Source organism: Mustela erminea, chromosome 6 (assembly GCF_009829155.1).
Source record: "Mustela erminea isolate mMusErm1 chromosome 6, mMusErm1.Pri, whole genome shotgun sequence".
Lineage (NCBI taxonomy): Eukaryota > Metazoa > Chordata > Mammalia > Carnivora > Mustelidae > Mustela > Mustela erminea.
Window position 1 is genome coordinate 88084314 of NC_045619.1, and position 27539 is coordinate 88111852.

Sequence of the window (27539 nt, forward strand, 5' to 3'; positions counted from 1 at the left end):
AATTGCGGGACGCCTACTCCTGATTCCAGTCCACCTCCATTCCGCCCCAGACTACTGGAACCTGCAGGCCTGGCCCCGCCCCTTCCGTTTACTGCACCGGCAGGAAGTTAGCCGATCGTGAAACCCGCCCCCTCGTCCGCGCGTAGCCCTTCGTAAAGCGTGAGGGATTTCGCGACAGCCCAGGCCCCACCCCTTTCGCCACATGTCGCGCAAGTCTTCCCGTCCGACGCCGCGCCACCTCCTCGCGCTGCTTTACGAACCTAGAGCAGCGCCGCTCCGCCTCCTGTTTCCCTCCTCTCCTCCCCGCCCCCTCCCAGTTTCGCATCTCCTAGCCCGACGCTCCCGCTATAATCACGTGATTGCCTCATCCGGGTCCTTTGCGTTCTCTCTCCCTCTCCCAACATGGCGGCCTCAGGTGAGTGAGCGGCCGAGCGCGGCCAAGGACCAGGCTCATCAGCCACTCTCCGAGCCTGATCCACTGATACCCTGGAGTCGGGGAGAGGGCGGCACCGCTTTCCTTCGGGCTTTGGTGCTGCGGCAGGCTGGCGGCTTGGCCATGTTAGGTTATCGCCTCGGGATGTTTGGGGGGAGGGGAAGGTGTCCTTCCCCTCCCCCTCACACCCTTTTCACCCCGTCAGCGCGAGGTTGGAGCGGGGAGTAATGATGGACTCTGGCTTGAGTTGGAGTGATGAGGCGCAGAAAGATCTGCGGGAGGCGTGAGGCCTTCTCATAGACGTGAAGCACTGTGCCCGCGTGGAGGAAGGAAGGAGGCGGTTGGCGCGCGGACGGGTGCACAGTAGAATACGTCTCCCAGGCGCGAGGCCGTTGCGGACGGGAGTGGGGGCAGGGGAATAAAGGGGGGGGGCAGTTAGAACACGAGCGCGAGTCGGTGGAGGGGCGGGGGGAGCGACGACGCGCTTGCGCGGTAGCAGAGACAAGGGTAGCGGAGACCGGCGCGCCTTAAAAGCACGCGCGAGGGCCCAGATGGGAAGGTTTTGCGCGCATGTATTGCTTTCCCTATGTCCTTCCACTTTCTGCTCTTCCCGTTTTAGAGTGGGGCCCGGCCCCTATATTCTTCCAAGGGTGAAAGTGTTAGGTTTGGAGGTTGAAGCTGCTGGAGTTAGGTGGGGGTGGGGAACCCAGTGTGGTGCGCCCACGTGTTGGAGGAGAGAAAGCAAGGATGGAGACCTAGATTTCCTCTAGGCCTTTTTTTTTTTTAATTCAGTCAGTATTTAAATCAATCAGTTTACTGAGCGCAGACAAGGGTAGGCGTGGTTCTAGGTGTTGGGGTTGGATAAAATGGTGAACAAGATCAGAACCCTTGACAGCTTCCATTTTGGTTTATTTTGATAGCTCCAATAGTAGAGTTACCTTTTTTCTTTTTTTTTAATAACTGCACAACTGGGGAGTGCTTTTTAAAATAATACTAGTGAATAGAGTTGGGGGGTTTTTAGACGACTTTGGAGTCGAGAATATCCGTGTCCTACAGGTCAGCTTGCGTTTCTCAAGGACTTGGCATTGGGCTTTGGAACGTTTTCAGCATCCGTTTATTCTAGTTTAGGGGGTGATAGTTTCTCTCTCATGATCATGCATTCTACAAAACAGTGCTTGAACCTTGCTATCTGTAGACACTCACTTCTCATTAAGAATTTATTTACTGTGTTACATAGAAGACGAAAAATTATGTATGTTCTTGAAGAACGTTGGAGGAGTTGAGGTGCATTTGAACATGATGCCTTTCATTGGTGTGGCTCTTGACAGTTGACCAGGCTCTTGTGTGTATGTTGTCTCATTTGATCCTCTGAGATAATGTAGGCAGATGGTGGTATCTCCCAGATGAGAAAGATGAAATTAATTTGTCCAAGGTCACATGGCTGCAGGTAGCAGAGCAAGGTCAAAATCTTTGAGACTCCTGACTGCCCTCCACTATCAACTTGGAAATAACAAGGTTAGCTTCCATGTTATCATGTGTAGGGTACTTATTACGCCTGGATTTGCCTCTTGACGGTTTAGTGCCATAATTTAGTGAAAAGCCTACATTCCCTTTTCACTATAATTTGTGGAATTTTTAAGGGTAGAAGACACTTCGGCGGTCTCTGCCCATCATTTTACAGAACTGAGTGAAACCAGGACTGGTTAAAGGGATTTGCTTGATGTCCCCTTCTCCTGCCCTTCCACATTTACTCTACCCACTTTGAGCCCCTCATCTCTTTTCTTTAATTTGGTTCCATAAGTCTTAGCATTGTAGTATATGTAAGGGACACTGATAGTACTAGAGTACAAGGTTACATCTGACAGTCTGCCTTTGATGAATTTGGGATTTATCAAACTTCTTTTCCCATTTAAATCTTTTCCAATCTCATTGATTTTGTTCAATGGCTAATATTCCCAGATTTGGCTGTGTTAATGAGACTATAAAATTCTTCATATATTTTCAAATACTTCTTTTTCTTTTTTTTTTTAAGATTTTATTTATTTGATAGAGATCACAAGTAGGGAGAGAGGGAGGGGGAAGCAGGCTCCCCGCCGAGCAGAGACACTGGGCTCGATCCCAGGACCCTGGGATCATGACCTGAGCCGAAGGCAGAGGCTTTAACCCACTGAGCCACCCCGGCGCCCCTATTTTCAAATACTTCTTGATGGTGCCCAGTATCTTGTTGAAAGTTGATCTTATGTTTTCTCGGTGAAAATATATGATAGAACTTAACAATACTCTTGTAAATGAAACTGAAAAATTCTTTGCAGCAATACCAGTATCCAGTTGACCCATTACTGATTTTCGAGAAATCAAAGTGTCCCAGAGCAGGTTACTGAACTGCTTACTTATAGGGAATCAAATGTCTTTGATACAGGTTAACGTTTTTTTTAGACAAATGCTTTCAAATTGGAAAATAGTGCTGGTATGCACAGAAGGCTTTTCATTTGCATAGCGCTTCAAAATGTCATATGTGGCATCTCGTTTGGTTATTTTCATGGGAAGAGGACAGTATCCAACAGTTGGTTTCATACAGTGCCGGTCCTTACAGTTTAAAAGAGTTTTATTATATGCTTTTCACATCGTTTCCCCTGCTACCCAGAAGTAGAACATACTGGTTTTTTGCTTTGTTTTTTAAAGATTTTATTTATTTACTTACTTACTTACTTGAAAAAGAGAGCATGGGCGGGGGAGGGTCAGAGGGAGAAGCAGGCTCCCTGCCGATGCGGGATTCCATCATGGGATTCCAGGATCATGACCTGAGCTGAAGGCAGTCACTTAACCAACTGAGCCACCCAGGTACCCCCCCAAGTGCATATTTCTAAGTATGTGTATGCACACTTAACAAGTACCCACACCAGAGTCCATTTTGACTTTTTATAGCTCTTTTACCGAGAAGCTCCCAAGTACTTTTTGTAGTGGTTAGCATAATGTGTGTTGGGTGCTTGTTTTATATTTTTTAAGTAAATGAACAAATTGAGTATGGAATGGTAAGGGGAAGGCAGTATGGCCTTTTTTTTCCAGTTGTGTCAATTTGAAGAAGTTGGGTCATGGAACTAAACTGGTGGGTCGAGGTGTTGGAGCATATTCTGACTTGGTTTTCATTCTCCACTGTGCTCAACTGTAGCACACTAAACAGTGAGACCTGTTGACACCATGGTATTGCATTGTATGAAACCTCATGGCTTGGCTCTAAGGAGCAGCATAGGGGTGCCTGGGTTGCTCAGTCGGTTAAGCATCTGCCTTTGCCTCAGGTCATGGTCCCAGGGTCCTGGGATTGAGCCCCACATCGGGCTCTCCGCTAAGCGAAGAGCCTGCTTCTCCCTCTCCCTCTGTCTGCCCCTCTGCCTACTTGTGCTCTCTCTCTGTCTCTCTGTCAAATAAATTTTTAACAATCTTTTTAAAAGGCGGGGGGCAGCATAATTAGTTTAGTTCTAGGCACTTTGGTTGGGCTCATTGTATTTATACAGACCATATTGTTTTCTTAAGGAAATATTTGTTGATCGTGAATTCATTTTTAATTATGGAGGATTTGGCAGGATTCACTTTCCAGAAAAAAATGTCTTGCCCCATTAGAAGTCATTTTTTCTGCCACCCCCCCATCTGTTTCTTTGTATTTACCTATTCTGAACATTTCATATAAATGAAATCATATAGCATGTGGACTTTGTAACTAGCTTCTTTCATTTAACATTTTTTCAGGCTTCATCCATGTTACGGAATGTATGGGTGCTCAGTTCCTTTTTATTGGAAAATCTATTGTATGGACATCTACATTTTATTTATCCATTCATCATTTGATGGAAATTTGGGTTGTTTCCAGTTTTTGCCTATTATGAATAATGCTGCTGCAGTCATGTACAGGTTTTTAGGATACTTTCCAACTTCTTAGCCTGTAGATACTAACATTCAGAAGAATTGGTGGTCCTGTAAAATAAGTGGGACTTAGTTTAGCAAGATCTAAAATGAAGAAACTTAAGTTTTGACACAGCCCCCTCTGATTGTTAAGAGTTTTGTGAATTCTCCTTCCTAAATAAGAAATAATAGCTAAAGATACAGAAGTAGGGATGCATTGTACAAATATACTTTATTGCTAATAGTGCTTTAAGATGTCCTTTTGAGGGACACCTGGGTGACTCAGCCCATTAAGCGTCTGCCTTTGGCTCAGGTCATGATCCTAGAGTACTGGGATTGAGCCCCACTTCAGGTTCCCTGCTCAGCAGGAAGTCTGCTTCTCCCTCTGACCCTTCCACCTCTTGTGCTCTCTCTCAAATAAATAAATAAATAAATTTTTTTCTTTCTTTTTTTTTTTTTTAAGTGTCCTGGGGCGCCTGGGTGGTCCAGTCCTTAAGTGTCTGCCTTTGGGTCAGGTCATGATCCCAGAGTCCTGGGATCCAGCCCTGCATGGGACTCCCTCCTCAGCAGAGAGCCCGCCACTCCCTCTCTCACTCCCCCTGCTTGTGTTCCCTCTCGCTGTCTCTGTCAAATAAATAAACAAAATCTTTAAAAAAAAAAAAAGTTCTTTTGAAATTAAGATCTAATAGCCAGTCAATAGATTTTGTCACTTCAGTATCTGACAGTTGGTGCTTTTATTGCTAATACAGTATAGTGGTAACAGGAAAACGTTCTAAGAAAACTAAATGAATCCTCTAATCTTTATATACTGCAGCCTGTTAAGTCCTAAAGACTCAGTTTATTGCAGCCACTTCCAGTAGTGTGCTTTATATAGGGCTAACATCCCTTTTTATTTGTCCTTTTATGTTTTGATGTGAAACCACCACTTAAACCAGTGGTTCTCAACCAGGAGACAATTTTGTCTCACCCACAGAGGAGTCACTTACAGTGTCTGAAGGCATTTTTGGTTGTCACAGCAGGGTGAGGGTTTTGGTACTGGCTGGAAATGTTGTTAAACTTCCTACAGTGCACAGGACAGCACCTGCACAACAAAGAATGACCCAGCCTAACATGTCAATGGTGCAGAAGTTGAGAAACTATAAATAGTTAAGCTGGTGTTAGTTGTAAAAAACCCAGTTTATTAAGGACACAGGTGTTTTGTCTCTTGTTTAAGGACTTGTAGACTTAAAAGTTTTTGAAAATGCTATCTTTTTTTTTTTTTTAAGATTTTATTTATTTATTTGACAGACAGAGATCACAAGTAGGCAGAGAGGCAGGCAGAGAGAGAGAGAGGGAAGCAGGCTTCCTGCGGAGCAGGGAGCCCGATGCGGGGCTCGATCCCAGGACCCTGAGATCATGACCCGAGCCGAAGGCAGCAGCCCAAACCACTGAGCCACCCAGGCGCCCCTGAAAATGCTATCTTTTAAGCTCTTGTTTAACCTATACGAGTATATAAAAAGCTTCACAAATACCTGGTACTTGTTCAGTAAGTTGCAGTAGTAACTAAATCAGAGGATTTAAAATTCTGGGATATGTGTGTGTTTCCCCTTAGTCCATGTGGTTTTGACCTTAAATAATTGAGACATTTACCGTTTGTTACATGAAGTGGTTGGTTAAACTTTTCAACCAATTCACATCAGATTTAAAGGAAATTAAGAGTTGGACCAGTTAGATCATGTGGCAAGGAATTGATAAACCTGGAACATTAAACAATGCTTTCCTTAATCCACAGAAGACTGTTGAAATCCTAAACATGTAATGGGCCTAGACTCTAGAGTAGCAAAGGGCATGGAGGATTTAGATAACATCATTTCTCAGTTATTCAAGTAAAAATAGAGTGGAACAAACACTGGCATCCACTTAAGTTTACTGATTTTATTTTCTAAGGGCTAGTTAGTTCCTTTAAATCCGTTTCTTTTTGTACTAAGTTACTGCTGCTGCTAGATTTTTAAAAATGTAAGTTACAGATCTTGTGAAAGAATTTTATCTTTAAATGAAGATCATCCATCATCCAGTGATTTCTCAGAATTTTGGGGGGAGATGGCAACAGAATCAGAGGAGAAATGAAGATACATGTTTTAAAAAGACATTCTGAACAAACGGTGCTTTAGTGCCTTTTTTTGTTGTTGTTATGATGTTCATTATTTTGAAATTTCCAGTAACATTAGAGAGGAAATTTTATTGGTCAAGAATCCGGGGTTTAAAAAAAAAATTAAGGGATACAATTTGAGAAACCCTGATCTAGAAAGTTGGTATAAGCCAAAAATCAGACCAAAGACAGGTTAATTCCAGATTCTGCTCTTTTTGGTAATAGATACTAACGTAGGACGAAGGGGATGGGGATGCCCTAATCGAACTATTATTTTTATGTTGAACTTGACCTCATTGTATGGACTAGCCATCAGTTCTGTTTTTATTTCCCTGGTGACTAAACAGATCAATAATTAGGTATTAGCTTTGGATACTAGATTAAGCCCCCTGAGGGTAAGGATCTCTTGCTGGCATCATATTAGTCCCCATCACGTTGAATTAGAGGATGTGGAAAAGGTGAAAAGAAGCCTGTACACTGTGCGCATTCAACCTCAGAGGCTGGCTCTGTGTCTTGTTTGTGTTTGCTTATTAAATTTCTCCTAGGCCTTCGCATATAAGCTAGGGGCAGTATCAGTGCTGTAGGACCCAACCTCTGTATTACTGCTTTCTTTCAAAGCATAGAATAGATCCAAAGTATAACCTGGTTAATCAGAATTTCAGAGCAGGACTGGTAAGAAGTCACTTAAAAGAATTAAGAAAACTACATTCAGTACCATCTTTTCTCTGTATTACTGCAGTCAAGTTCATCTGGTCACCTCATTGAGACCATATGCTCCAGGTCTTAGTGTGTTCATTAACATTCATAGCAAGCAGGTCATCTTTATTTCTAGAAAGTTGGGTGTTTTGTTGTTTGTTTAAAGTGGGGAGGACAGAGGGAAAGAGAGAATACCTGCCGAGTGCAGAGCCCAAAGATGAGGAGCTCAGTCCCCCCACCTGGAGATGATAACCTGAGCAGAAATCAGGAGTTGGCCACTTAATGGACTGAGCCACCTAGGCTCCTCCTGAAAGTTGGATTTTAAAAGAAAAGGTCCTGGTGAGAGAGGAACCTTCAGTTAAATGCTTGCATCATGTTACAAATTCTTAGTCTTCTTGGGTTGAAAATTAGATGAGAATTGGAACATGGAGGAGAAACTCAGGATTATAAAAGCCACAAAACTGGTCTTTGTTACAGCAAAGCTGCTTGCTTTTTTCTTATGATGTAGGGGCTGCTCTCAGGAGCAAGTTTTAGAACCTCAGTTATTCCTTTCAGCTCTTCTGCTGTAGCTGCTGACTGGAGCCATGTCAGAAAAAGTCCTGAGAACTAGATAATTAAAGAGCCGAGGTCAGTCCGCTAGAGAGAGCCATTTGGAAATGTGTAAAGCTTTCATAACCATAGAAAACCTTCGTATATGTTGGTTCTTTTTTTTTTTTTTTTTTTTTAAGATTTTATTTATTTATTTGTCAGAGAGAGAGAGAGCGAGAGCGAGCACAGGCAGACAGAGTGGAAGGCAGAGTCAGAGGGAGAAGCAGGCTCCCCGCGGAGCAAGGAGCCCGATGTGGGACTCGATCCCAGGACGCTGGGATCATGACCTGAGCCGAAAGCAGCTGCTTAACCAACTGAGCCACCCAGGCGTCCCCATATATGTTGGTTCTTAAGGTCTCTTATGTTTTCCCTTCCATACCCTATCTCCTTTTCATGTGTGGTGTTAGGGTAGGGAAGGAGAGAATTTTTTTTCCATAGAGAGCAGGAAGAGCCAGCTCTGTGTAGAGTCTTATTGTGTGAACACTTTGAAATGACAGTAACACAGTTTACTATGGTTATGATACCCCCCTTCTCCCATAGAACTAATAACAAGCTTAGAGGCTGGGACTCCTGTGGGAAGAGCTCTAGATTTGGTATCCAAAAGCCTGGGTTTAATTCTAGCTCTGCTATCTAATATCTTTGTAACTGTAGGCTAGTCATTTAACCTCTCTGAGACTTAGTTTTCTTTTCTGTAAATTGATAGTAATGATTCCTGCCTCATGTGGTCATTTTACAATCCTCATAAATGCCAAAAAGAATGTTATTAGGGATGGGAGTTTTGTTTTAGTTCTTTGTATACCAGGAGTAATGGATATAGTCACATGTCTTAAACACAAGTAGTTACTAAATAAAAAATTTCCCATGATATATGAGTGAATATAGTAGCACCCGAGTCTTAATGTTGAAATCTTTCTGGACCCTTTCCCATACATAAACAGTTTATTTTATCAGTTTTCATTGGGTTTTCTTGCTGTGCCAGGATGTTGTGCTTTGTCCTTATTTATATCTGTGTAATATACCATCACATCCTTTGGTGGCCCTTTATGTTGCTTTCTTTAACAGTAGTGCACTGTACAACTCTTTAATACCCAAGGAATGACAATGTTTCTTTTGCCTTTTCGAAACAGCAAAAAAGAAGAATAAGAAGGGGAAAACTATCTCCCTAACAGACTTTCTGGCTGAGGATGGAGGGACTGGGGGAGGAAGCACCTATGTCCCCAAACCAGTCAGCTGGGCTGATGAAACAGATGACCTGGAAGGAGATGGTAATTTTTTTCCCCCCATCATGCTTGGAGTTTTCCTTCTCTTCGAGGCCAAACCCATTCCATAGTAATGGTTCACACTTGTAATCTGAAAGGAACTTACTTATTTTATAGAACACCGAGTCTTATATTTGTATATTCCATAGAATTTTTAGGTTTAGGCTGTAAGTTTATGATTAGGGACTGAAGTGATTCAGGAGAGCTTAGTACTTGTTCTGGCTCTTATTAACAGGCTTTTCTCAAGGTATTAATTTAACCCTCATTTTCATTTCAAAAGTGGAAGACTAGATTACTAAAATTCTATGACATCTGATACATGTAATCTATGAGCTGTTTATGTTCAGAATCAAAGGATAATTTGTTCTGGGAGCCATTTTGTAGGAAGTCATAGACAAAAATGGTCTGAGGAATGGGACAGAATTGAGTTTTATTTGTTTTGTTTCATTTTTAAGAGGAGGATAAACCATTAAGAAAACACTGTCCACCTAAAAAGTTAGGAATGTGAGAGTTGTCAGCAGTGTTTAAATCTATTTGGACTGCAAGGGTTTGAGTCCTGCCTCTACTAAGATTATCATCTACTGCTCTGCCATCTTTGTGATCTTGGGCAAGTTATTGAATATTCCTGAAATCTGCATTTCTGTTTCTGTACAGTGGGAACAATCTCACAGGGTTAGGGAAAAGATAAGATGGAATATAATGAATATAAAATACCTGGCTCATCCTAACATTCCATAAGTACTTGATACTTTTCTTTTTCTTTGCTGCATAAGGAATGAGAGTTACCATGATATTGTTAATAAAAGCCTGGGCCTTTAAAGGCCTCAAAATACTTCAAAACCAAGAGACAGTGAATATTGAGTCTTTTTGCATTGTTAACCTTATTCTGACATTTCAGAAGCACTTTCTCTTTCATAAAAAAGGGACTTAACCAAGGGCACTTTACAGTTCTTTCCTGATGTAGCTTATTTAATCCTTGGCAGTTAGCATGAGTTCTCTTAGTCTATACCAGCGGTAAGGGAAGTTTGCTCTAATTTCTTCTGTTCACTTTCCTATCCTAGTTTCAACCACTTGGCACAGTAACGATGACGACGTGTATAGGGCACCTCCAATTGACCGTTCTATCCTGCCCACTGCTCCACGGGCTGCTCGGGAACCCAATATCGACCGGAGCCGTCTTCCGAAATCGCCACCCTATACTGCTTTTCTAGGGAACCTGCCCTATGATGTGACAGAAGAATCCATTAAGGAATTCTTTAGAGGATTAAATGTAAGTATAAAGGGTTAAGGCAATTAACTAGACATGGAGAATGACTAGATATTAACTAGACATGGAGAGAGAGATACTGGTTGTGACTATCTCTGAATTTCTAAGCTAGGAAAGAGTCTGAGATTGAATCTAGATGTGGAAGAAACGGGTGTTTAGGCCCTTTGAGAATGTTCTTGTCCCACACTCTTTTTTAGATTTTATCTGTTTGTTTGTCAGAGAGAGAGCACACAAGCAGGGGGAGCAGGAGGCAGAGGGAGAAACGGACCCCCGTAAGTGATAGACCCAGGAGCACCTGCCTGGCTCAGTGGAGCAGTGGACCCTGAGACCCTGATCTTAGGATCATGAATTTCAGCCCCACATTAGGCATATAGATTACTCAAAAAGTAATAATAATAATAATAACCCTGTTAGGTTGTAAGGCAGAAAGTTTGTCTGAACTCAGTTCTGTTAATGACACTCAGGCTTATATCAAAATCAACTTTTTAATTTTAAATATGAATACGTTTAACTGGAAAATGTGTAATTTATACAAACAAGAGTGTGCTGAAATGTATTAAAGGTTCTGTGAGCTTGGTGCCACATATAGTGGAATTCACAGTGTTTATAGGCATGCTTAAAAAGCTTAAGGGAGGATGTTTGGAATGCTGATATAGAAGATTCCAGAAAGATGGAAAAGTGAGTATACAGGTCCTCAGGAGAAGTCCTTTTTCCAAACTTTGATTTAAAATAATACTTAGGACATGGGGTGCCTGGGTGGCTCAGTCCATTAAGCATCTGTCTTCAGGAGCACCTGGGTGGATCAGTCATTAAGCGGCTGCCTTCGGTTCAGGTCATGATCCTAGGGTCCTGGGATCAAGCCCCACCTCAGCCTTCCTCGTCAGTGGGAAGCCTGCTTCTCCCTCTCCCACTCCCCCTGCTTGTGTTCCCTCTCCCACTCTGTCTCTGTCAAATAAATGAATAAAATCTTTAAAAAAAATAAAAATGAAAGCATCTGTCTTCAGCTCAGCTCATGATCCCAGGGCCCTGGGATTGAGCCCTGCATTGGGCTCGCAGCTCGGCAATGAGTCTGCTTCTCCCTCTCCCTCCGCCTGCTGCTCCCCTATTTATGCTCACTCTCTGTCAAATAAATAAGTAAAATCTTTTTAAAAAATAAATAGAAATACTTAGGACACCTGGCTGGCTCAGTCAGTAGAGCATGTGACTTTTGATCTTGGGTTGTAAGTTCAAGCCCTGCACTGGGGGTAGGAATTACTTAAAAAACAAAATCTTAAAGAAAGATACTTAAGACTTGAAAAATGAGATTGAGTCACAATTTCCAGTCCTTTTGGGTTTTTTCCAGAGTTTTAGCCAGTGGGAGCACATTAAAAAGTACATTTCCTTGGAGTGCCTGGCTGGCTCAATCAGTAGAGCATGTGACTCTTGATCTCAGGGTGGTGAGTTCGAGCCCCATATTGGGAGTAGAGTTTACCACCACCACCCCCCTTTAAAAAGTGTGTTTCCTTTAAAGATCTGCTGTCTCCTTCAGTCTTACTTTGTTTTTTACTCCGTAGAGTCTATTCTCTGCACTGGGCTACCAACTTACGGGTGGCTTTTTTGGTGGTAGTTTTGTTGTTGTGTGTTTTCTGTTTTTTTTGTTTTTTTTTTTTTTTTTTTTTTTTTTTTTTTTAAGTATCTCAGCACCCAGTGTGGGGTTCAGACTCAACCCTGAGATCAGGAGTCATATGCTCAGGGTGCCTAGGTGGTTCAGTCAGTTGAGCATCTGACTCTTGGTTCCAGCTGGGGCCGCGATCTCATGGGTTTTGGGATTGAGCCCTGTGTCAGGCTCTGTGCTCAACAGGAAGTCTGCTTGAAGATTCTCTCCCTCTGCCTATGCCCTGGCTTGAATGCTGCTCTCTTTCTCTCTCGGTCTCTCTCCAAAATAAATAAAATCTTTAAAAAAAAGTCCCATGCCCTACTGACTGAGTGAGCCAGGCACCCCACAATGTGATTATTTTTTGACTGCCGCCTATAAATGTCCTCTCTGTATGAATTTGTAGTAGAACTAGAAGGCTGACCTGTTTTTGATTTCATTTTCTTGGCCTCTTCTGTATAATGTTGAATAACCTCTGGCCCACTCAGGCTTCTCACTGTTAATGCTCTAGAATTGGTCTGGAGCTACTTCTCCTGTGGCATTTTCTTTTCCTGCTCTATTGACGAGCTGGCTTAAACTATAATTTAAAAGAGGCTATAACAAAATCTGTGTCTTGGGAGACAGAGAAAAGTATAACATCAGTGCTGCAGAAGAATATAACTTGAATACATGGAGAACTGAAGGATTGAAGTAAAAGGGTAAGAAAATATATGGAAGCCATCAAAAAGCTGGCCAGAAAATAGCTAAAAGTATTTGGAAATAGTCCTAAAATTGGAAATGAAGAGTACATGCCTGTTGTAAATAATAAATACAAATTAGGGCCAGGGAAAGTTTTTTTTATGAAACTTGAAGGAGTCCTGCAAACCTATTAGAAAACACAGGGTAACTTCAAAACCAAGTTAGAGTAAATTTTTTCTGTGCTTTAAGACTAAGAGTTCACCAGTTTGCCGTCTTAGAACTCAACAGAAGAGGTAGGCCTGGTAGGGGTTTACAATCCAGGTTTGATTCAGCCAAGCTATTGTTAATATATGAAGATAGTAACATTTCTCAGGTAAGGTCTCCAAGAAGTAAACAGCCTAGAAACCTGGCAGAAATGGAGTTGAATTTCTGAAATAGAATTGGAAATAATGTATTAAAACCAACTGTAAGGGGGCGCCTGGGTGGCTCAGTGGGTTAAGCCTCTGCCTTCGGCTCAGGTCATGAAATCAAGGTCCTGGGATCGAGCCCCGCATCAGGTTCTCTGCTCAGCAGGGAGCCTGCTCCCCCTGCCCACCTGCCTCTCTGCCTGCTTGTGATCTCTCTTTCTCTCCGTCCAATAAATAAATAAAATCCTTAAAAAAAATAAAACCAGCTATAATACAGGCATAAGGAGATTACTAAAATGAACTGATTCTGGAATGGATAGTTGATTTTTATTGAAAAACAACTAAAAACTTGACTTGTAGAATGAGGCAAAAGTCAGGGATGCAAGGACTACCCTGAACTCAGGTTCATTTTTGTTTGTTTTTTGGGTTTTTTTGAGGGTTAAATTCATATTATTCAAATGGGAAAGTTTCAGTGGCTTAACAGTGAAGTCTGTCTTCTGTCCCTTTGCACCAGTTTTCCTTCTGGAGACAACCAGGTTCTTGTAGTTTGTTTTTTTGTTTGAAGTAGGCTCTAGGCCCAGTGTGGAGCACGTTGTGGGACTTGAACTCACAACTCTGAGATTAAGAGTCAAGCGTTTAATGGACTCAGCCATCCAGACGTCCCAGTTCTTTCGTGTTCTTCAGAGAAATTCACTGCATATGCAGTGGTTGGTGGGGCGGGGGGACAGATGAACAGGAACACTCAATTGGGAAATATGTTTCTTTACTCCTTCAGATCAGTGCAGTGCGTTTACCTCGTGAACCCAGCAATCCAGAGAGGTTGAAAGGTTTTGGTTACGCTGAGTTTGAGGACCTGGATTCTTTGCTCAGTGCCCTGAGCCTCAACGAAGAGGTAAAGAAAAGAAAAGAAGGTGGGGAGTTAGAGGGGTGGGAGCTAACCAGTCTTAACGTTTATCAATATATTTTTGGTTGGGTTGCTAGCTATTTCAAAGATTGTCGTAATATGTACAAAGAAAAGCACAGTGTAACAGCTGACATTCAAAAATCTAGCAGGTCTCATTTTGCTTTAGCAAATTCAGTAGGCTCCAATAACTCAGGGAGGTACTCTGGTGGAAAATAATGGAAGAAACCCACCATAACCAAGTCTTTAATAGAAGCTCTCGTTCATTCATTCACAGCTTTGTCTCAACTCTCATGGCTTTGGCTTTTTAAAATAATCTGACCAGGTCAAAGCAAATAGAAAAATGATGTTAATCAGTTTAGTGTTAAAGGCATTATCTGGTTTTCAGAGAAGTTAATAGTGTTTTTGATAATTTTAAGAGAGTTTGGAAACAGTTCTCAGTTGAATGTCATTTGTAATACATTTTCCTAGGAATCTTCCTGCAGGAAAATGATGATCAACATTTAGTACTTCTGCTTTTTAACATTGCCCATAGATGTTTTTCTGTCCAGACACATAAGAGATTAGTAGGAAGAGGATATTGAGCTATTAATACATGAGGGGGATACGGGGATTAAATCTGACTAATTAAAGTTATTTGAGTAATTTGTGCCATGCAGTGATCCTTAAGCTAGCCCAAGCAGGATATTTTAAAGATTTAATTACCTGTTAGTTACGGAAGTTTCTAGTGTAAGACCTGCTTTTGTGTTTTGTTTTGTTTTTTAACCTCTAGTGACTAAAAATCAAACTAATTGTATCTGGGAAGGAAAGGGGCTTTTTTTTTCCTCTTTTAATTCCAGAAACCCCTTAACTGTTTCTTGAGAAGGCAATTTCCAGGGCCATTTGTGCCAAAACTCTATGGTCAAATCTGCCATTTGACGAGATTGAAATCAGTATTCCTCCTTTCTCATAATTGAGTACAACCATATAATCTGAAGTAAATTACAAAAATGAAATACATGAAAAGCTTAAAGTTGTCCCAAAGTTTTTTCTTCTCAGATCATTTTCAGGTTTTATTAACCTTACTAATTTTTAATATCAGTCTGGATAAAGGGAAGACTACCATACAGTTTTATTATTTGAAGTTTGCTGAATTGTCTTATTAGGTAAATGCTGTCACAGTCCAGACTTAGGAGTTACTTTGTTTCTAGAGATTGCATCATAGTGGCATTTAATATAATTCCGGGTGTTTTCAACTAAAACTGGCTGTTATCCTTCTTCAGCTGTAGATTCTACTGTGAAATGAGGAAAAATCAGCAGTAGAATTAATTGGGTTCAAAATGTATAAATAATGATGTGGGAAGGGGAAGTCAGAGGGTGTTCTGGAGGAACTGATTTATCCAAAGGTAATAGTGAGTGGAAGAACTTGAGATAATAGAGACCATGCTTGTTGCACCTTTGCTGTGCATAGTAGGAGCTCCACAAATGTCTGTATGAATCATTGTTCTGGACCCAAATATGCCTTTTATTAGCTAGTTGCCCGGGAATTATTTTTAGTTTATTACACTTGATAAATTGCCTTTGATAGTTAGAAGGCATATTTTGTGAAATATAGCTTTATAAAAACAGTAAGATAATTGATGTGATGTTGATATAAGCCCAATTTAAATTTGTTAATTCTAAGGGGTTATTTCAGTTTTCAAGTCTTTATAAAGGATTCTTTAGCCAACAGATTGGAGTGTTGGCTAGATTACAGTGTTTTTCCTTTATCTTCCTTCCCCCAGTGCTTCTGCTATGCCCAGACGTTCAAGGTCACTCATGGGATTTGTGCATAATGGGGCAAAAGGTTGGTTAATGTGGTCCTATGCTCTCAGTCTCTAGGTAACAGGAGAATTCGAGTGGACGTTGCTGATCAAGCACAGGATAAAGGTAAGAAAGCTGATAGAAATCTTACTGTTTTGTTTTGGTCCTGAGATGACAAAGCAGAGGCACTCCTTCCCAGAAAATTTTCATAGCATTGGAGAGCGGTAGGCCCTCCTGAAACAAGAGCACTAGTTCTCAACTAAGGGTGATTTTGCCCCACAGGGGTGTTTATCAGTGTGTGGAGACATCTGGTGTTATCAGAACTGGGGAGTGCGGCTGACCCCTACTGGGTAGAATCCTGCGGTCGATCGTAGGACATGCATAGGACAACTCCCCACAGCGAAGAATGATCTGCCCAGAATATTGATAGTATTGAAGAGGGGAAACCCTGATTGATCTGGGTGAACATGAATACGTAATAAATAGATGAGGTGAACCTAGCAGAACAAGAAGGGCCTGATTCATTTATCCAGTCTGTCGGGGATGGGGTCTGGGTGTGTGAGAAATACTAGGCAGAAGTTTTTGTGCGCTAACTTGTGGTTTTTAAATTTATATCTGTAGACAGGGATGATCGTTCTTTTGGCCGAGATAGAAATCGGGATTCTGACAAAACAGATACAGACTGGAGGGCGCGTCCTGCCACAGACAGCTTCGATGACTACCCGCCGAGGAGAGGTGATGATAGCTTTGGAGACAGTAAGTTCATTTTTATCAAGTGAGTTTCTTCTGTGTTCTGAGGACTTTGTAATAGGGTATTACTTTTATACTCACTTTTATCAAGTGAGCTTCTTCTCTGTTCTGGGGACTTTGTAATAGGATAAGTATATGAATGTAAATGACCACGTAAGTATAAAGGGAGGGAACAGTATACCCCCCCAATTTTTTTTTTTTTTTTAAGGATTTTATTTATTTATTTGACAGAGATAAGTAGGCAGAGAGGGAGGGAGGAAGCAGGCTCCCTGCCGAGCAGAGAGCCCGATGTGGGGCTTGATCCCAGGACCCTGAGACCATGACCTGAGCTGAAGGCAGAGGCTTTAATCCACTGAGCCACCCAGGCACCCCCCCCCAAAAAAATCTTATAATACCCAGAGGAATTGATAGAGGCAAAAGAATTTTAAGTACTCTTAAGTTTGTGGGTTTTTTTTTTTTTTAAGATTTTGTTTATTTATTTGACAGATATCACAAGCAGGCAGAGAGAAAGGAAGCAGGCTCCCTGCTGAGCAGAGAGCCCCATGTGGGGCTTGATCCCAGGACCCTGAGACCATGACCTGAGCTGAAGGCAGAGGCTTTAACTCACTGAGCCACCCAGGCACCCCCAATTTATAATTTAAAAAAAAAAAAAAAAAACTTGCCAGATAAAGAATAAATCAAGATTTCTCTCTCTTTTGAGAAACAGTTGTTTAGGGGCACCATCGTGGCTCAATCAGTTAACCTTCAACTCTTGGTTTTAGCTCAGGTCATGATCTCAGGGTCATGAGATCCAGCATCTTGCCAGGGTCCATGCTGGGCATGGAGCCTGCTTAAGATTGTCTCTCTACCTCTGTGCCCCTCCAAAAAATAATAATAAAATAAATAAAAATAGGAACAGTTGTTCACAAACCCAGATGACCTTATAAAGAAAGGAACAAAAGTTCAGCAAGATTGCTGGGTTAAGGGGCACTTGGGTGGCTCAGTGGGTTAAGCCTCTGCCTTCGGCTCAGGTCATGATCTCAGGGTCCTGGGATCGAGCCCCCATATCGGGCTCTCTGCTCAGCAGGGAGCCTGCTTCCCCCTTTCACTGCCTACTTCTCTGGCTACTTGTGATCTCTCTCTCTCTCTGTCAAATAAATAAAAACTTAAAAAAAAAAAAAGAAAGAAAGAAAAGAAAAAAAAAAAGATTGCTGGGTCAGTGGGGCGCCTGGGTGGCTCAGTCGTTAAGCATCTGCCTTTGGCTCAGATCATGATCCCAGGGTCCTGGGTCAAGCCCCGCATTGGGGTCCCTGCTCGGCAGGAAGCCTGCTTTTCCCTCTCCCACCCCCACTGCTTGTGTTCCCTCTCTCACTGTATATCTCTCTGTAAAATAAATAAATAAAATCTTTAAAAAAAAAAAAAAGATTGCTGGGTTAAGAGCATTGTACAAAAAGATTGGTTGCATTATTAGCCAGCCAACAGTTAAAATGGAATTTTTAAATATACCTTTTAAAATAATAGAAAATTCATTCACCTCAAAAATAATAAATGTCAGGCGCCTGGGTGGTTCAGTCATTAAGCATCTGCCTTTGGCCAGAGTGCTGGGATCAAGCCACAAGTCAGGCTCCTTGCTCGGCGGGGAGCCTGCTTCTCCCTCTCTGCTCCCCCTGCTTGTGCTCTCCTGTGTTGTCTCTGTCAAATAAATAAATGAATAAATGAATGGATAGATAGATAAATAAAATCTTCAAAAAGAAGAATAATAATAAATGTCTACCATGTGCCAGATAGTGTTCTAAGCTCAGGATATAGCAGTGAACAAAACAGACAGAATTTGTATCCTCATTGGACATTCTTTATACTGGGGGAAAGAAATGGTACTCAAATAAATCAACTATAATTTAGAGAAAGGAGAAGGGAAATAGAGAGTGTCCTTAGGTAAGTGTTGGGGTGAATCCACAACTTTTACATACACCACCTAAATCCAACAAAAGATAGACAAAACTTTCATGGGGAAAATCGGCAACTTTATTGAAATATGTGCAGAAAGACCACTAATGCAGTAAAGAAATGACAAACTTTTCTGTATAATAAAATATAGTATACACATAATGAACTGGATGAAATTCAAAACCTATAATGTTGAGGGGAAATGGCAAAATTGTGTAAAAATTTGAGAACTGTCATACAGTGTTAATATGTAAATTATAAGTACGTATGCGTAGTAATGTAACTAACCACCACCATCAGTTTGGGTGAGGGTAAAGGGAGCCCTTTAGCTATATTTGTAACCTACTACTTTTAAATTTAAAAACTGAAGTAAACACGGCAAGCTGTTGGCATCTCCCAAACCTAATAAGTACAGGTACAGAAGTCTGTTACAGTTGATTCTGTTCTTCCTTGTGTGTTAGAAATATTTTTATAAGTAAAAAGAAAAAGAACAACCTCAGTTCATAAGTATTTTAATTTTGTGAGACATTTTGTGAGGTGTGTACCAGATAAAATTGAGGAAGCAACAAGAGATAGAATTCTGTTTTTGAAGAGTCCTCCCTAACCTAAGAAGATGTCAGAGAAGGAAGAAGGAATCAAGTTTATATCTGGTTTTTCAATCAAGATTTTGTGACCAGGCAAAGTCTTGGGGAGAACTACCTTTCATGTCAACATTTATGCAAGAGGTTCTGTTGTTAACAGGAAGAAATGACTCTTAAAGAGAAAGCAGTCAGACCAAGGGTCCTGTTTTGAATTAAAGAACAGGACTATTTTCTCAACCTTGAGCTTGGGTAGGGAGTCTGGGTGGCTCAGTTGCATTGGGAGTCTGCCTTCCACTCCGGTCATGATCCCAGGGTTCTGGGATCAACCCCCATTTGGGGCTTCCTTCTCAGTGGGGAGCTTGCTTCTCCCTCTCCTCCCTCTGTTGCTCTCCCTGGTTGTGCTCTCACTGTCTCTCTGTCAAATAAATAAATAAAATTAAAAACAACAAAAAAAGAAACCTTGAACTTTGAGCAAGTAGGATGGATAACAAAGAGTGAATGTGAATTACAAAGCTGCCAAGTTTGTAAGGCTAGGTGATGGCCCCTACGTCAGCTCTGCCAAGTTTTCAGAGACTCCTGTTCTAGGCATTAGGCCCATAAAAGATTTGGGGGGTGGGGGTAGTTAACTAAATGTTACTGTAAAAATCTCAGCAAACATTTGTATGTTTCCTGGCCAACTGTTTCAGTGAGAGCAAGCTTATTATCTAAGTAAGTGTATAGTTCATCTGCCTCTAGAAATCAGATTCGGATTTCAAAATAAACACAAGGCTGATTCTTGGTTTTTGAATTCTGTTTTAGATTCTCTCCTTTGTATAATTGTTTTGCCAACATTAGCATGTCCTTTAACTTAAAATTTAAGCTAACAGGGAATGTAGACAAAATGATAATCATTTCCAAAATTAAGTCATTGTTTTAAAGGAAGTAGTAGTAAAATTAAAATCCTTGTTTGGTCTGCATGCATAAATTATTAAACTCAAAATATTGTTAAGGTTTTTCTGTTTGTTTTAATTGATTCATGTTTGGGAATTGAGGTTTTTTTCATGTAAAAATAGGGATTACAGCTTTCTCAGAAAACTGGAAGATCTAGCAAGTTAGCCAAAGCTAATTAGCCTCCACCTCCTTTTATAAATGCCTTACATTGTGTAGTTTGCCACCTGAGCTTTACAACAGTCTTAAACAAATTTCTGGTATTTGGGCACCTGTGATACTGTTATTCATGTATGTGTTAAAATACAGTTTTCAAGTGTCATGAACACGTACAGTCAGTCCTTTTCTTGTTCCGTTTTTAATGGTTGCTTTGTATGGATGCCCCCTGATTTCTTTAATCCATAGGTTGTGCACTCAACACCTTCAGTATCACAAACAACATTGCAGGGGCACCTGGGTGGCTCAGTCTGTTAAGCGTCTGCTTTCGGCTTAGGTCATGATCTCAGGGTCCCGGATCAAACCCACATCGGGCTCCCTGCTCACTGGGAAGTCTGCTTCTCACTCTTCCTTTACCCTCCACTCGTGTATATGCATGTGCTCTCTCTCCCTCTCTCTCAAATAAATAAATAAAATTTTTTTAAAGAAATATTGCAGTGAGCCTCCTTGTACATGTGTCTTTATAATATTCCCAGTTGTTTTCTCAGGATAAATCCCTAGAAGTTGAATTGTTGGCCCAGAGAATATACGTGATTTTAAAGCTGTTAGTGTATATTTCTGGAATAACTTTCAGAGTGGTTGTGCTATTTTAGACTCCACAGCTGCAAAGGAGTCGACTTATTCCCCTAAACTTTGCCAACATCAGAGGTACCTCTTATTTTTAGTCTTCGCCATTTTGGTGGTGGGAAACAGCCTGTTAATAAGTTTCTCTTCCTTAGGTGATAGCCAATTAATCTTCTGTCCTGTGTCGTACATATTTTTCCCATTTTGTTTGCCTCTCAGCTTTGGGGTTTGTGTGTTTTCTTATGCTAACTTTTTAAGTGGTCTTTGATTCTTTAGAACCAACCAGAAAAGATAGATTCCACCTATCTTCTAGTGAATTTAAGTCTTTAATGCTGGAAATCCATTATGAGATATATAGAGATTTTTCTCTTTCTTAATTCCTAAAATTATTAGCTTGGCAATGTTTATTGAATAACCAGAGAAAATTTTTTAAATCAAATACTAAAAAAAACTTATTGCAGTTTACATTTTCCCACTTTGGATTTAAGGTAAAAAAAAAAAAAATTTAACATTTTACATATTTATGTGTGCAGAGGGGAAGCGGCAGGCTGTGGTGGGGAAGCAGACTCCCCACTGAGCCAGGAACCTGATGCAGGACTGGATCCCAGGACCCTGGGATCATGACCTGAGCCAAAAGCAAACACTTAATCAACTGAGCCACCCAGGCATCCCATAAAGTGATTTACTTTCATGAAAATAAGCTACTAGTAATGACTGAACTCATGAAATCAAATTGACTTCATGGGCTATCAAGCTTCCTATTAATGGTGTCAAAGAAAAGGGAATGACATTACCTTGTCTTTTTTCTCTCTAGAGTATCGAGATCGTTATGATTCAGATCGATACCGCGATGGGTATCGGGATGGGTATCGTGATGGCCCACGCCGAGATATGGATCGATACGGGGGCCGGGATCGCTATGATGACCGAGGCAGCAGAGACTACGACAGAGGTCATTACAAAACACAGCCAAGTGAAATTGCTGTCTTTCAAGAACCCCTTTCTTGCCTTTGTTCCCTCCAGTGTGATGATCATAATTTGGAATATATTTACAGGCTACGATTCCAGGATAGGCAGTGGCAGAAGAGCATTTGGTAGTGGGTACCGTAGGGATGACGACTACAGAGGAGGCGGGGACCGCTATGAAGACAGATACGACAGACGAGACGATCGGTCATGGAGCTCCAGAGATGATTACTCTCGGGATGACTATAGGCGTGATGATAGAGGTAATCATTTCTTTTGCTTATTAATAGAGCAGACTACCGGAGAAACTGATTAGAAAATTATCAGTTATGTCTCAAACCCCTTAAGTGGGTTTTAGAAACAGGATGGAATTTATAGGTTATAAAAGGTGTGGCAGAGCACAGCAAAAAGACCACAGGACAAAGGTGACCTAATGGAAATAGAGCAAAGTCGAGTTCTTCTAAGTTGCCTTAACATAGAGATTTTTCAGTTAAAATTGATGGAATATACAGACGAGAAAAGGAGAACATTTGCCACATGGTCTCCTAGGCAGTGATTGGCACAGCAGGATTAAAAACTGAATGTTGGTGATTTCGGTGCCATTATTCCACAGTCATTGTTAATTAATGGTGAGGTGTCAGCATACCTCTTCTTAAATTAAGTCCCTCGTGTTTTAACATTTATAGAAAACTATTGTGTTACAAACCTCCAAAAGTATCAATAAGTGGCTGATACTTGCATCTGACTTCATTAGTATCATCCAAAAACTAAGATGTCTGACCCAGTTTTTCTCTTCAGTTATTTTTAGCAGCGTGCCTAGCCTTAACATCTCAATGTTAGCCCTGTGCACCAAGTCTTTCTTTTTTTTTTTTTTAAATAAAACTTCAATTTATTTTTAAAGCATTGCTGTCATTGCTGTTAGCAGTTTCTCTCTTCCCATGCTGCATCCTAGAAATACTAACACTGAGCATTTACTCTGCACCAGCAGTGAGCTAAGTGCTCTCACAGGTATCACAGTCTTTTTTTAGATTTTATTTATTTATTTGAGAGGGAGAGGGAGCACAAGCAGGGGAAGGGGCAGAGGAAGAAGAAGAAACATATGTTCCCCACTGAGCAGGGAGCCCTATTTGGGGCTCCATCCCAGGACCCCAGGATCATGACCCGAGCTGAAGGCGGACACTTAACTGACTGAGCCACCAAAATGCCCCACAGATACTATACAGTCTTAAGAATTCTATCTGGTATAGATAATGTTTCTCCTTCCCACTTTACTAGAGAGAAAAGTGGAGTTCTGGGTGTGGACTTTGAGTCTCCTTGACTCGTGACCTTTTCCTCTCTCACATCATTCTTTCCTCCCTCAGTAACTGCACACCTCATCTCTCTTTTCCAGTGATCCTGCCCTGCGCCTCCTCTATGATCTGCCCCCTCAGCTCCAGGGTCACTGCCACTATTTTATTCAGACCTCATTGCTATACCCACATTACTAACAAATTTCCCTGACTCATTCTGTCTTCACACTAGCACAGATTGTCTTTTGAGAACAAGAGCTAATTAGATTATTTTGCCCCTATTCTCCACGGCCTGAAAGATAGCCATTTGTCTGTGCCCCCGACATACAGGGGTCTTCACTCTTCTGCCTACAGTTTACGTCTTTAGTGCTACCTACCATTAGGTGCTTGCTAAGTTTTCTAGACTTTAAGGAGTTCCCATTTTGAAGCCTTCACAAGCTTCTCCAAACAGCCCCAGTCTAAGAACTTCCAGGGGGCATAAATCTGTTCTGTAGAGCTTAGCATACTGTGTTCTTTTTTTTTTAAATTCTGATCCTCCCATTAAATTGTGCTCCTTGCAGGCAGGAACTAAAAACTACCCAACTGTCATATATCTGGCCTTAGCGCAGTATTTGTAACGTAGATGCTCGTCATTTTTTGAGTAGCTGAAACAAACAGATTATCAGAGGAAGAAAAAAAAGACGTTAAGTGTACTACAGTGGGAGGAACATAGAGTTGGTTTGACAATACAGATTTCATCCTTTGGTCTTCCAAATATTTAGGTGTATGGCTTAAATGAGTTACTCTTTCTGATCCCCAGTTTTACCCTATAAAAGAGGAGTTAATGGGCCCTTCGCAAACTTACACATATTAAAAGTGGATCTCCGGGGTGGGGGTGGGTCCTGATTGGCTCAGTTGACAGAGCATGCAGCTCTTGATCTCAGGGTTCTGGGTTCGAGCCCCTCATAGGATATAGAGATTACTTAAATCCTTTTTTTAAAAAAGCTGTATCTCAGAAGTTTTATATAAATTGCCAGCTTAAAACCCTTACTGAGGGGCACCTGGCTGGCTCAGTGGTTTAAGCCTCTGCCTTTGGCTTAGGTCATGATCTCAGGATTGTGGGATCAAGCCCCCACATCGGACTCTGCTCAGCAGGGAGCCTTCTTCCCCCACCTCCTCTATCTGCCTCTCTGCCTGCTTGTGATCTCTGTCTGTCAAATAAATAAATACAATCTTTTTAAAAAAAAAAAAAAAAAAAAAAACCTTACCGAAATTTAAATTTTGGGGTGCATGGGTGGCTCAGTTAAGGATCTGTCTTTGGTTCAGATCATGATCCTGGGGTCCTGGGATTGAGCCCCTTTTCAGGCTCCCTGCTTGGTGGGGAGCCCACTTCTCCCTCTCCGTCTGTTAATCCCCCTGCTTTTGCTCTCTGGCTCTCTCTCCCTGTCAAGTCAATGAATAAAATCTTTAACATACCTGTATTTTAAAAATATAAATCTTGCGGTGCTTGGGTGGCTCAGTGGGTTAAGCCTCTGCCTTCAGCTTAGGTCATGATCTCAGGATCCTGGGATCGAACCCCACATCGGGCTCCAGGGAGCCCGTTTCCCCCTCTCCCTCTGCCTACCTTTCTGCCTACTTCTGCTTGCCCTGTATGTCAAATAAATAAAATGTTTTTTTTAAATAAATAAAAAATAAAAATTGTAAATCTTGCTAAAAGATCTTTTTGCAGATACATGTATGTGTTCCATAGTAAAAGTATAAAGACCTGCATGGAAGTGATAAGCCCCAGATTTGAGCATAGTGGTTATGAGAGGACAGAACACAGCTAGGCATGTCATGAGGGGAAAGATCCTCAGGAGCCTTCTGTGTGGATTTTAGGATGTTTTATTACTTAAGCCAGGTGGATGGTTGGGACATGTAGGTTTTATCTTGTTTATCTTTTGTATGTCTGAATTATTTAGGATAAACACTGATTTTGAGAAATACGATTCCGTTGAAACACTAAGGTTAATCTTGATTCTGACAGCTTGGATCCAAGAGTAAATCAGATTCCTTTAGCGTTTACATCAGCTGTTCAGTGCTTTGTGAATCACTGTCGGATTCACATTCTACACAGAGACAAGTGTGTAGGAACTAGTCTTCCCCATGATACTGTCATGAGCCCTTCTTAGCCTCCAGAAGTAGTCCATCTTCCAGACCACATTTTGACCAAGGTACTTTCAGAAGCTTATCATAATTGGACATTCTTGCAGGTAGTACTAGTTGTGGTGACTCACCGTGTGTGTAATACAAGTGTTTACCTTTCCCAGTCTCCCCTTCAGTGTCGCGCTGCCTCATGGGTATGGTAGTGGAGAGACTGACTGTTCTTGGCTGTGTTGGCTAGGCCAGTACTGCGAATCCCATGCGGCATTTTCTTAGACCCGTGTCTGGGCATCTGGCTTTGAGCCATCAGCTTCTGGTGATTTTGAAAAACTGTTACTTAAGAGTTTTATTTAACTTAGGTCCCCCTCAAAGACCCAAACTGAATCTAAAGCCTCGGAGTACACCTAAGGAAGATGATTCCTCTGCTAGCACCTCCCAGTCCAGTCGAGCGGCCTCTATCTTTGGAGGGGCAAAGCCTGTTGACACAGCTGCTAGAGAGCGAGAAGTAGAAGAGCGGCTGCAGAAGGAGCAGGAGAAGCTGCAGCGCCAGCTGGATGAGCCAAAACTAGACCGTCGGCCCCGGGAGAGGTGAGGTTCTCCTCGATTATGGCTTTCCTGCCTGGGGGTGGAGTGGCTCCTGGTGGGCCGGGCAGCGCATCCTTAGGGCACCCTTGGGAAATTCATGCAGGTGTTGCTGGTTGTCACTTACTAGCAGTTAGTGTACATGGGCTGGGCCGCTAGGGGCGCTGCAGTATATGGACAGTCATGAATGTCCGTCCCTCGTCTGACGCGGCTTAGGCCCGGCCCGGGAGAACACGACATCACCACATCGACAGTCACACCTGATGAGTTCGTTGCCTTGCCTTAGCAGTTTTTAAAAGGGCTTAAATGGCCTTAACTTCTGACAGGTAAAAATTGGTAGTGATTTAATATAGTAGTGTGCAAATTATGGCTTGTTTCTTTTTTATAAATCTAGTTTATCTGACTCAGTAAGAAAAAAATTGCCAAATCTGGCTTTAGTGTATGGAGTAAAATCCCACCATGGTGAGGTTAGTGGATGTGCCTCCTGCCCAGGTTACCGGGGTAGAGTAGAGAGAAAACGTTTTCACTCATGTTACACATGAACTGTAAGATATTTTTCATTTAATTTTACTTGGGTGTTTGTTAAAGGAGTCATTACTGAAGTGTTTGTTATTAAAAGGTGGAATTGGATCCAGTAGGGTAGAAACCTCTTGTAATAATATTCTAAAAAGTGGCCTAGTTTTGAGTGGCTTGTAGAGTTGGGTTACCAGTCAGGGTAAGGCTGTAGGTTATATAGGAGAATATTCTTAACCCTGGTTGGTCCTTGAAGTGTTTAGAGCCAAAGTATCTTAGTGTCGGCAGCTTGCAGATGGTTTGAGAAAGAGAGACAGGATGTGCACACCAACCCCACCCATAAACACAGCGTGGTAGAATATTAGTTATAGTTATTGAGGGGTCAGCATGGGTCCAGGGTGGCCTTGATTGAGCTGGACATAAGTTGTTTTCTATTTTTTAAATCTTTGTACAGACACCCAAGCTGGCGAAGTGAAGAGACTCAGGAACGAGAACGGTCCAGGACAGGAAGTGAGTCATCGCAGACTGGGACCTCGGCCACATCTGGCAGAAGTAAGTCAGACCAGGGTGGGTATCGTGTTATTGCCCCTTTCCATAAACGAGCCGTAACCAAATTATGCAGAGACTTTAGGGTTTTAAATTGAGTCATGGAAGCTTTATTTGGATTAGCATAGATTGATCAGAATGTCACATGTCCTGGTCTGAAAAATCTGACATATGAGCACCAGAAGAGACTTAGGTGATCTGTTTAATAATCTTCCACTGAAGAGTATACTTGACTATTAGGTTTGTCCCTTTCTTTTATGTCTTGATGTTCCAGAGTTTTCTTTAGAACGGTCACCGTCACACAGCACTCTCACCAGCCCTTTTGGATGTCAGCATATGACCAGAGCAATGTCTCAAGCGATGATCTTCTGCTCTTGATCCTTCCTTCCTTCCTTCCTTGAATTTATCATTTGTCACAAACATGTTTAGTGTTTTTGGAAACCAAGTGATTAAATCATAACACCTCCCTTCCCTTATTGTGAACCAGTGTTTTTTAAGTTCTTTCTTCCCACCTCTAAATTGATTTGTACTTAAGCATTTCACTTTTTTTTTTTTTTTTTTTTTTAAGATTTTACTTACTTGACAGAGATCACAAGTAGGCAGACAGGCCGGCAGAGAGAGGGGGGGAAGGAAGCAGGCTCCCTGCTGAGCAGGGGACCCCCCCCCCCCCATGCAGGGCTCGATCCCAGGACCCTGAGATCATGACCTGAGCCGAAGGCAGAGGCTTAACCCACTGAGCCACCCAGGCGCCCCTGTACTTGAGCATTTCAAAGCATGGCTCTGGGCTGAGATGATTTAAAAATTCATCCAGGTGTTTTAGAAGGTTTCTGGAAATTATTCATACTGGGGTAGCCTTTTAGTAACAGGATGGTAATGCCTCTGTTTGTAG

The 27539-nt window shown here is 41.7% G+C and overlaps 1 protein-coding gene across 4 annotated transcripts in view; it reads left to right on the forward strand.

Moving 5' to 3' along the window:
• Positions 1 to 232: 232 nt before the first annotated feature.
• Positions 233 to 27539, forward strand: part of EIF4B (eukaryotic translation initiation factor 4B) — a 30291-nt gene continuing 2984 nt past the window's right edge. The window contains exons 1-10 of one of the 4 annotated variants that reach the window (XM_032348325.1): positions 233 to 415; positions 8870 to 9007; positions 10063 to 10271; positions 13762 to 13878; positions 15741 to 15795; positions 16291 to 16425; positions 21448 to 21585; positions 21689 to 21862; positions 25369 to 25597; positions 26559 to 26671. In XM_032348325.1, coding sequence (XP_032204216.1) covers positions 403 to 415; positions 8870 to 9007; positions 10063 to 10271; positions 13762 to 13878; positions 15741 to 15795; positions 16291 to 16425; positions 21448 to 21585; positions 21689 to 21862; positions 25369 to 25597; positions 26559 to 26671 — 1321 coding nt within the window. In that variant the 5' untranslated portion in view covers positions 233 to 402. The remainder of the gene's footprint in view (positions 416 to 8869; positions 9008 to 10062; positions 10272 to 13761; positions 13879 to 15740; positions 15796 to 16290; positions 16426 to 21447; positions 21586 to 21688; positions 21863 to 25368; positions 25598 to 26558; positions 26672 to 27539) is intronic. The other 3 variants (XM_032348324.1, XM_032348327.1, XM_032348326.1) reach the window with 3 other exon arrangements.